This window comes from Bubalus bubalis, chromosome 15 (genome assembly GCF_019923935.1).
Source record: "Bubalus bubalis isolate 160015118507 breed Murrah chromosome 15, NDDB_SH_1, whole genome shotgun sequence".
Lineage (NCBI taxonomy): Eukaryota > Metazoa > Chordata > Mammalia > Artiodactyla > Bovidae > Bubalus > Bubalus bubalis.
The window spans coordinates 7,868,959-7,879,871 of NC_059171.1; the positions used below are offsets into that span (position 1 = coordinate 7,868,959).

The following is a 10,913-nucleotide window of genomic DNA, read 5'->3' on the forward strand; positions in this document are numbered from 1 at the left end:
TTGAAAATCACACTTACTGTGAGGGCATGCAACATGACAAACAGTTGAGGAATGAGATGTTATGATTAATTTAATGTTATATATAACTTAACTATTATTTGCAATTGAATATAGGTTACCAGTTTTCTATGAGTAAAAACTTATAAAAGGTATTAAACAGTAACTTTATATTGAGTACCACATAATCAATCCTGAATCAACAAATCAAATAAATAACAGTCTATTCAGTTTTTATTCCAGGTAAGTCTCCATACTAGGATGGATTTCACATTTTCTTTATGCGTGTCAACGATTCCTTTTCAGTTTGGAATATACAACATGTAAACGATGCAAGTGGATTACACTGTCCCTACTGGAAACCCAGGAGTTAATTCTCGCCTGTTAAGACTTGGTTAAGACCCTGGGCTTCACAGCCAACCTGCCTGCTTTGATTCTGAGCTATTTCACTTCAGAAGAATCCAGAGCTATGTGGCCTTGGCAAGTTCCTCAACATTTCCATACCTCAGATTCCTCAACTGTGAAACAGAAATAGTAGTACTAACTTACAAGATTGTAATAAAATTTAAATGAGTTAAGAGATATGAAACAGAACACTATCAGGCACATAGCAAATGCTCAACCAGTGCTAATTAACATTGCTTTTATTATCATCAAAATAAGGTGTTCGATGAAATCAGTTCCAGGCACGCCCATTTTACTGGTTATTTGGACCTTGTCTAATTAGAATATTATGCCAGCATATAATTGCTTCTATATTCCCAGTTATAGGCAAGAATGAGGAAACAGATAAACCCTGTTCTTAAGAAGGAAACCACTTGGGATTGTCTCAATACTGTCATTAAAAGACCTGTGCTATAGTCAAGCAATAAAGAACACAAATCCACTTTATGAATGGTCAAAATAAATCAAAGACTGTTTTAGTAATTTGTCTGAGTCACCCATGGGACAATAATTTCACTCCATCTACATAGTAAGTAGTAAGGAGCAAGTCAGTAAGTTCTATGACAGAGCTGTTGTAATATTAAAACACGCAGATGTCCAAAAGAGTTTTATCTGAAACCATGAGAGCTTTTTTATAAGTTGATTACCAATTTCAGGCAAATCATTGAGTGTACAGCGGATTCTGGAAATTCTTTGAATCTATTCTGCCTTATCCACAGTGAAAAAGGAGAGGAGTAAAAAAATGTGACTTCTTATAAAATTTTACCCAATTTCCAGGTCAAGTGTCCTGTAATATGTCTAAAACATAAAGTCCCACAAGATTCCAACTAGAAAAATAACAAGCAGGACCACAAGAAGGAAGTGGCTTGCAATTATTTAAAGGAGGAATAAATGCCCAGGTATTAGAAGCCTCACATTCAAATGCCTCATTGCCAAAAACAAGGAGAACCCATTAACACATGGTATGAATTCAGCAGGGAAAAGTTCATGGAAAAACTGCCTCCACTGACATGACTTGGGTCTGACTGCTTCAGCCACCTGCAGAGGCCCGCTGAATGCCACTGACATCACCGCAGGTGCGTGCAGTTTGGGGACATGAAATCAAGTTCATAAAAGTATCCCGCTTCCTTGAAAAAAAAATGGCAGTTTATTCTCTTCTAGTTTGAGCATGACTAAAACAAGGACTCATTGGAAAAGACCCTGATGCTGGGACAGATTGAAGGTGGGGGGAGAAGGGGACAAGAGAGGATGAGATGGTTGGATGGCATCACCAACTCGATGGACATGAGTTTGAGTAAACTCCGGGAGTTGATGGACACGGAAGCCTGGCGTGCTGCAATCCATAGGGTCGCAAAGTGTCGGATACGACTAAGTGACTGAACTGAACTGGACTGGAAACAAGGACTGTAAAATTCCATTCCAGTGAGTAATCTATTTGGGTTTGTTTATTTTGTCATTTGAATACATCATTCTAAGGACTGTCACTCCTGAGAATATCCGTCTGTGGGTCCATGGCTTACTTCATTTATCCGTATTTCCCTTAATTGACAGATGAGAACCTTTAAAAATCTAACTAATGCTTGTGAGTAAATTATAATATCTTAATTAAATGTTAATATTCCCCAATGCATTAGAGACTGCCCCTTTTTGAACCCCCGCTTACGGAAAAATCTGCTCATCCGAAAACCTGTTAAAGCTGCCTACTTAGAGATAAAGCACTGTTTCACACTTCAGTGGCTCATTCCTTACATATATTTTAAAAGATGAAGAGGTAAAACCTATATTTTAAAATGTCCTTTCATCAAAAAATATTCATTCAATAAATTCCCCTGGTAAATATTAAAAAATAAAATAACCATAGTCTGATAAGTTTCTAAAGGCAGATTTTTGCTACATATAATCTAAAAGGCATAGTCAAATTAGATTTATCCCTCCTTTAATCTGTAAGATACAATCATTTCATTCATTTTAGTTAAAGTGAGAATACCAAAAGCACCTACAGTCACTATTATGGATAGTGCTGACTTATTCTACACTTAAAAGGGAGATATAAAGTAGCCCTACATTATAACCATCTTTGTCATATTGTCATGCCCAGAACTCCCCCCATATTCCCCCAAAAGTATTAATTTCCTTCTTAGTTCATCAAATATGTAATAACCGGCACCAAGTGGCTATCAGTAAACCTTTAAAGCTCACACATTCAATCATGAATCATTCATTGATTTCCTTAAGCTCCCTATGATTGGCTATGATTCATTTTTAGATATCTAATTGCACCTACTGGCCTTGATTTTTAAACCAACCTCTCCCATTGGAATCTTTAAACAGCTGACTAGCTCCCTCTAGCCTTCTTTTGTATACTACACCCACAGGTCACAGTCTAAGGTTAGGGGCCTGCTGTGGGGTTACTCTCACTCTCTTGGCTAAGCTTATTACTGTGGCTCATCAAGATATTCCACTGATCCAAACCCAAGGAGGCACAGTGCCAAAAGGTAGTGGTGAGACTAACACGAAGAACATCCATTCAGAGCGCTAAATGATAGGAATCAACAGTCAAACACAATTGCATAAATAACCTCAAAATCTATAAATGACTTTCCCAAGGGAAGAAAGCAAAAGAAAAAACTTGAGTGTCACATCTATTTTTACTCAGCAAGTTTATCCTTTTTACCTGGAATATGTCTGCTGTCTGCATAAGCTGCATATTTCATAAAACAAATGCAGTCAGATTTTCACATTCAAAATCAAATGTGAAGAACTAAAATAACCCTCAAAGAGCCAGGTGCCAAAATTATTTTCCACAGTGGGCAAAAGGGACATACAGTATAAGCACTTCATTTCACTATAAAATATGTATATATATTTTATATATAGATAGATGGATTTGAATTTTGAGACTCCTTCCCCCCCGGAAAAAACTATTTTGATCTCACTCCAACTTGCCTTTTTATGACTGAAGTACCACTTGTAGATGATATGTATTTTTCAAAATAACATCAAGCCATGTTTTTAACATTAAATTTTTAAAGTTTGCTACCTTGGCCAAAAATTTATTTTCAAATTACATATAATTTGCTGCCAGTGTTTTTACTACTCAGCAGAAGGCTAGGATCATTTCCAAAATGGAATGCCCTGTGTCACTACATATGATAACAAATGTTAGATTTAAGTTGCACATTCTGTATTTCCTCATGATAGGCATTTCAGTAAAAAAAAAAATCTGAACACTCTACCTTGGCTGTCTAGTTGCCCCCAAATGTACAGAGTAAATATGTACAATTCCCCTCTCTGGCTATATAAATTAAAGGTTGGAAGTGAATACAATAGAACATCACATCTGGAAATGGTTTTAGTGACAGTTAGTTCAATTGTCATTTTGCCCAGATCAAAGCCATGTTGGGACAAGAACCAAAATTAAAGGCCATGTCCCTTGACCCTCTGTTCTAGGTCTCCATTACCCTATATTGCTAGTTATCTTCTGTTCCCAATGTGACATGAACAAGTTGCTTTATTTTAAACCGTACTGTCATTGAATAAACCACTTTAATCTTTTTTCTGCCCATCCTCCTCCTTCCCCTATTAATTAAAAAAAAAAGACTTATGTTCTAAATTTGGGGTACAACATAGAGCTAGCTGAAGTCATATATCAAATCCCACCCCTACCGTGAATAGGAAGCACTTGGGCATTGAGTCAATTAAAATAAACAGGCCTACTAAATCATAAAGGCCTATTTCTTTTCCATGGTATTAGAAAAGATGAACAGATTTCAGCAAACCCAGTCTTATAAAAGAAGGTGTGAGCTGAACTTGACATTCTATGATAGTAACAGATGACAAGACAAAATGTGAAAATCACATTCTTGAACTAAACTATCTAAGAAAAACCCACGGGAAGAAAATGTACCGATGTTAGCTTGGTTGACTTTCAATATATTACATTTTGTAAAAATTAAAAAAGTATTAAAATCTTCCTAGACCAGCTGGTATATTCTAACCTGATAGACTTTTCTGTAATTAGATGCTATCATGCCAAGTACCTTTGAATCAGCATTTATTTTTACCAATAACATCTAAAAAGTATGGAGTTAAATATCTATCCACTATCTACCAAATATGATGTACATCTCTTCATTCAATCATCACAATAACCCCCTACGAGAAAAGTACTGTTAGTATCTCTGTTTTAAAGACATGTGCATTGAGGCTCGCATAGACTGTCTTGTCTGTTACTGACTTAATCATTAACTTGCAAGTAAAAGACCTGGGGTTAGAATTCAGGCAATCTGGCACCAGAATATGAGCTCTTTTTAAAAAAAATTTTTACTTGATTTACAATGTTATGTTAGTTTTTCACAAAGTGATTCATTTTATATGCATATATATATACATATATATATATACACATATGCATATATATATATATATATATATATATTCTTTTTCAGGTCATTTTCCATTATAAAGTAGTACAAGATACCGAATACAGTTCCCTGTGCTATATAGTAGGTCCTTATTGTTTACCTACTTTATATATAGTAATGTGTATCTGTTAACCTTAGACTCCTAATTTATCCCTCCCCTTCTTTTTCCCCTTTGGTAACCATAAATCTATCTTCTATGTCTATGAGTCTCTTCCTGTTGTGTAAATAAGTTCATCTGTATGAACCTGTGCTCTTAATCACTAACTATAGTCTACCACAATAAAAATGAGCTGATGAATATAATTACATTCACAGATATATAAAATAAATTGTGATGCAATGTGACATAAAAGAGGACAATCTCAATTTTAAATAAATGTGCTAAAGCCTCAGAAAGCTCCTGAAGGAGCATGATGAAATAAATCTTTCTCTTTGACAATGAACAAATTTAACTAATTGATTCAAATGTCCAGTGTCTCTTTTTGCAGTCCAGAAATAAGTTCAATTGGTCATTTACCAAATATTCTGAAGAGTACATTTTGAGTAGTACTCTGAAGTAAGTCAGGCCTTAAAAATAAGTTTATGTAAAATAACTGATTAATCCAACTTAAGAGAAAATACTTATACCACTGAAAAAGTGCATTGAAATTTTCTTCTGTTACTAACCTGAAACAGCATGAAAATGAAAGAGGAACTTCAGCTCTGTCACTTTTAACCTGACTCTAAAGATTAGAAAGTTATTACTGAAACCAACTCTATTCTTCCTTGAAAAGGAAGAAGAGACTAAAAAACAAAACCCAGCTGTACAGAGGGATGGGCTTGGATGGTTGTTCTTTGTGGATTTCTCGGGGGTGGTAAGAGACAATATACCTCACTTGTATAGGCTCACCTGTAAGCATTTCATGAAAAACGCTAGATTTGGGCAACCTGACCAAGAACACTGAATAGAGAAACACACAGTTAAGGTGGAACACGCAGGAGAAGCTGAGGATCCTGAGGACAAGTGAGTCTTCTGGTCTCCTGGTCACAGTTCTTAGCCCTGATGACATTCTGAATAGCCAGCACACTTGGGATTCCAAAGCATGGAATCTTGCTGCAGGTTAAAAACCTTAATGAATCAGTTATGCAGCACCTGCTATTGACTGGTATAAAATTGTTACAGTGGAGAATTAAAGGATATAGTTAGAGTACCTTATTCAAGGAGGCTGACCAGACAATGTTGTCACCATCCTTCCATTAGCAAATAAAATAATGCATGTTGATTATTTAAGCAAGTGAAAACAAAAACAGGAAAAGGTCCCAACATCTGACATTTTAAAATCTGTAAAATACAATTTTTTACCTCAGAAATGTCTCACCACTAATTACTGCTAAGATTATACGCAGTACAAAGCTAATCCAAGCAAACTCTGAACTTATAGGTAGATTCAGATAAACCTGAGAAAGGTAAATAAATACTAAAGAAACATACTGCAAGAAAAATGTAGAAGGATTACGCTCACAATTCATAGTATTTGTCATAGAATAGCCTTTTGAAATCTAGAATCTCTCTTCTTTCTTTAAGAAAGAGACAACACAATCAATTTTTGCTTTATAAGGTTTTTTATCTGTGCATCATTCAGAGCATCACATGTTTTTATTTTACCATTAAATTAGTTTAAAATAAATTTCCTCACTAGAGGAATAATGTGTGCTATTATTTTTAAAAAATAAAGAACATGTTGTTCACATAAATACTTAACACGTGACAAACTATGAAAGTTGATGATGAAAGTTATTGATTATGAACTATATTCTACCTTAAGTTTCAGGATAAAAGTGCTTGCAGTCTTAAGGAGTTCTAGAATCATTAGAATTTCCACTACAACAAGAACATTATTCTAGAGACAAAATGACTTTTTAGAATGTAGAGAGTAACTCAGGATTCTTTGTTAGCAATTTAGCTTCTTCTGACTAATGAACACCTCTAATCAAAAGACAACAGTCTTTGAGTTTTAGTTAATATTAACAATGTACCTCCTTTGCATCATGATAATGATTACATAGAGAAAGGCCCACTCCCCAAAACTGGATCCAATGATATACAAAAATCAACAAAGGTATACAGAAATGTTAACATTAAAAAGTGTTCTACCTGAAGTATATAAGGAGGGGAATTAATTGAATGTCTTCCATAGTACTACTTCAGGTAGTGCCTCACCCTTCTTCTTAGCTGTAAGAGATGTTCCTTTTTGCTTCTTAAAAACAAAACAAAACAAAAAAAACAAAATGCACTCTTCCTCTGTAACAGGCTTTCATCAGCATATTAACAAATACCTCCTGCTTGAGTAATTAAAAATTTCAAATATTTATACTCTCAAAAATCAGACAGGAAAGAAATAACATGAATAGCTCTAACCAACTTAGTCCCACCTAGTGGGGAGGGAACACAGGTTTTTAAACCTTAAATTGTAGAAAGGAAGAGTATGGGGGCCCCGCCAATTGTAAAGTTCAGCAAGAATTAAAGCACTGTAATTGCAGTTCTCAGCACAGAAAGCTTCTCTTAGAAGCTTCGTTCCAAATATAATAACTTAGTGTGCCTGCTAGCAAAAAAAATTTATGATACAAGCTTCATGCATGATTGATACCATTACTGTTTATTTTAAGACGGTCCACCCATCAAATAAAGCATTCTCAGTGTATGTTTTGCAACCAGAATGGGAAACACTATATAAATGCTTTTTTGAAGATGTGATGGATTATTTTTCCCATTAGTGTTTCCTACCAAAAAGAAACATCTAATAAAAGTGAATCAGACAGAAATTCATGTCAGAAAACATCCTATCCTCCTGTGTTTTTTATAGTATGCTGAATTAACTAGCATCTATCCTTACGATTTTTAAAAAATAAGAGATTATTATTACACATATATAAGTATATAAACCCAACTAATGATATGTTTAAATGCTTTAAAAAAAAAACTATTTGGGAATAATGCAAACTTTGAAACATAATCTTAGAAAATCTTTGTATCAGACATAGCACACGCCTCTTATCTTTCATAATTAAATTTTTGCATCGTGTAATAAATATGGATGAACTTAAATAATCTCCAAATGGGGGGAAAAAAGCTACTTTTTCCATGAACTACTTTTAAACATATATCTTAAAGAAAGAGAATGATGGAAATTCTAAAATAAAATCTTGATTAGCAAAATCATAACTTTTTCTCACATAATAATATCTTCTGGAACTGAATGAGAGATTCAAACTATGAACAAATACAAGCCCAGTTATGTTTAGGCTCAAAAGGAAACCTAAAATAATCATCAGTATACTGATGTTATTCCAATAATCTCTGAAAGCAAATCTAAGACTTTTCCAAAACAGGTAGCCAAGAACCCAGGCTCCCGCTTCCTTTTCAGAGTGAGCAAGATAAAAACTAACGCCTACTTTTAACCACCTCCCAACACCCCACCTCCCCACCAGCACTTCAACCTGAAGCAATAGGCCCTTTTCTTTATAACCTTATAAACAGCAGCTTGCCACGTTCATTCCTCTAGTCTATGAACTAATTACTTCTTCATTTCCACATTAAACTGTCTCTTAAGTGTTAGAAACAAAAATCCATCTGTGGCATGCAATTCCAAAAGTTCAAATTGGCAACCAAGGAAAGTGTGGACTTAACAGTTCCTTTCCTCTTTGTATTCAGAAAAACAAAGTGGTATTTTTCAAAGGATTTTGGTTTGAATTGGGGTTTTGGTGTAATATGATCATACTTAATATCTGCAAAGTTAGCTTTTGATGAATGCTCTTACTTTTTCAAATACTTTGTTTCTCTACCAACCATCACTACATGCAGTCCTAAGAACAGTTCATACAAATGCAGAATTATATTCAGAATATGCCCTCACATATACCATTTATTATGCACACTTTGTATATAAATCTGTTCTATGAAACATGGTCAAATACTGTGCAACAGGTTCTGCTGTTGTGTAAACACACACTCGCAACAAAATGACAATAAGCTTTAAAGAGTCAAAGATATAGGGGGAAGAAAATCACATTAGTCTTCAGAGACTTAATCATAATTCTTTTGAGGTGACTGAAGATCTAACCAAAAAGAGTATACTTTGTCTTTACAAAGACAATAAGCCCTTCTTATTTGTATTCCGCCCTGTAGGTGATAAACTGACTGAAAACCAGGTGTTTACAAGGTTCCATTGATGTACTGAATGGTACTGGCTTTAGTGCTGAGTTGATGACAGGAAGGGTACTTTGGCAGAGCTCTGACAAGTCGTTATCCTTAAGTTCCCTTTTGCTTTGTGTCTGTCGGTTCCCAAAGCTATCCACGTAAAACAAATGGCAATCTACATTCTCTCTGTTTTGCCATGAGAGCGTGAAATCCAATTAAAGACACACCTCAGAACTACTACACTGGGTCACATTTATTTTCACTTGGCGGGGGAGGGGAAGAGAAGACACTTTAAAATGAGACGGCTTTCATGCCCTCTGTGTAGCCAGATCCAGTTACAGTGTATTAAGTTATGTCTAAATGAGAAAAAGATTCTGTCTAGGCAAGTGTTTTATCACCAAGCCATATTATTAAACAGATCAAGGATTCCCACGCTCTCCTCTAGACTCTTTGATTTTTAACCTCCTTTGTTAGGCACAAAACACAGGGAGAAAGATTTCAGGAACAATACCAAGGCAGCAAGCACATGATGCCAAGCAGTGAAATCTGTGTTACCCGAGCAGAAGCAGCTTATTTATCACCAACTCAGACTGCTTTTATTCGACTACACGTTTGCTCTAGGTAGGCGTTCGCCTCCTTCCTTGGTAAAAAGAATGGACTGGCCACGATCGTGTCTTTGAGCGCGCAGCCCCGCGCTTTGTGCTGCCGGGGATAACGGATTCTGTCTCAGGCGCATCCATCACCTAAGACGCAGGGAAACTCAACACGGGTCCCGGCGGCTGGAAGGGGAACAATGTCTGCAGACCCCGGCGGCCGGGGGCTACCGGGATCCAGGGAGCGGACGGAACGGTCCGGGGAGCAGCCCCGGCGAAGGGGAAGGAAGAAAGCCCCAGCGCTCTTACCTCCACATTGAAATACTGCTCAGTTCCGCACACGGTAGCACATAAAATCCAAAGCAAGGTTTGCAAGTACAATATCCCCGAATGGTGCACGAAATCCAGCCGTCTCCCAGTGCTGGAGGTGAGTACGCTCATAGTGAACTGTGCCTCCGCGGATGGCCTGAATCCCCCCGGGCTTCTCGTCTCTCCCCGCTCCTGGTTTCCTCTCAGAAGTCCTCGGTGGGCGAGGAGCCTGCAGGTTCACCCGACGCCGGGCAGGGGAGGGGACGCGGCCCCCGCGCCTGGCAGCCCCGGAGAAGCCGCGGCGGAGGCAGCTCAGCAGCAGCTCGCCCTCACCATCCTCGGGGGCCCGTGGCGCCCAGGTTCCCCCGCGGGGCCGCCTCTAGGCTCCGAGTCGCCGCCGCCGCCTCCAGCCCGAGCGTCCACCGCCCCCGCCGCCGCCGCCGCCGCCTCCCGCTGCGGGCAGGGCCTTGCCGCTCCGGCTCCCTCGGCTGCGCCGTCCCTCTCCCCGCGCCCTCCGAACGCGCGGCCAGAATCTACATAGCTCCGCCTTCCTGGGGTCCGCCCCACTCCCGGGCTCGGCGCTCGCGCGCGCGCGCGCGTATACACACACACACACATACACACACAACCGGACACGCGCACACACACACATATCTGCACACGAATACACAGATACACACATACACACATCTGCGCACGAACACACACACACATCTGCACACGAACACACGCATACACACATCTGTACACGAACACACATACATACACACACATCTGCACATGAACACACACACCTGCACACGAACATACACATACACACACCTGCACACGAACATACACATACACACACCTGCACACGAACATACACACACGACCGGACACGCACACACACAGTCACACACAGACACACATCTGCACACGAACACACACACATCTGCACACGAACACACACAACCGGACACGCGCACA

General features: G+C 38.3%; 1 protein-coding gene across 1 annotated transcript in view; it reads right to left on the reverse strand.

Annotated features, from left to right (window-relative positions):
• Positions 1 to 10,422, reverse strand: part of MMP16 (matrix metallopeptidase 16) — a 391,105-nt gene extending 380,683 nt beyond the window's left edge. Inside the window, exon 1 of the mRNA XM_025265002.3 lies at positions 9,945 to 10,422. Within this exon, the coding sequence (XP_025120787.1) occupies positions 9,945 to 10,076 (132 nt within the window). The 5' untranslated portion in view covers positions 10,077 to 10,422. The remainder of the gene's footprint in view (positions 1 to 9,944) is intronic.
• Positions 10,423 to 10,913: the final 491 nt, after the last annotated feature.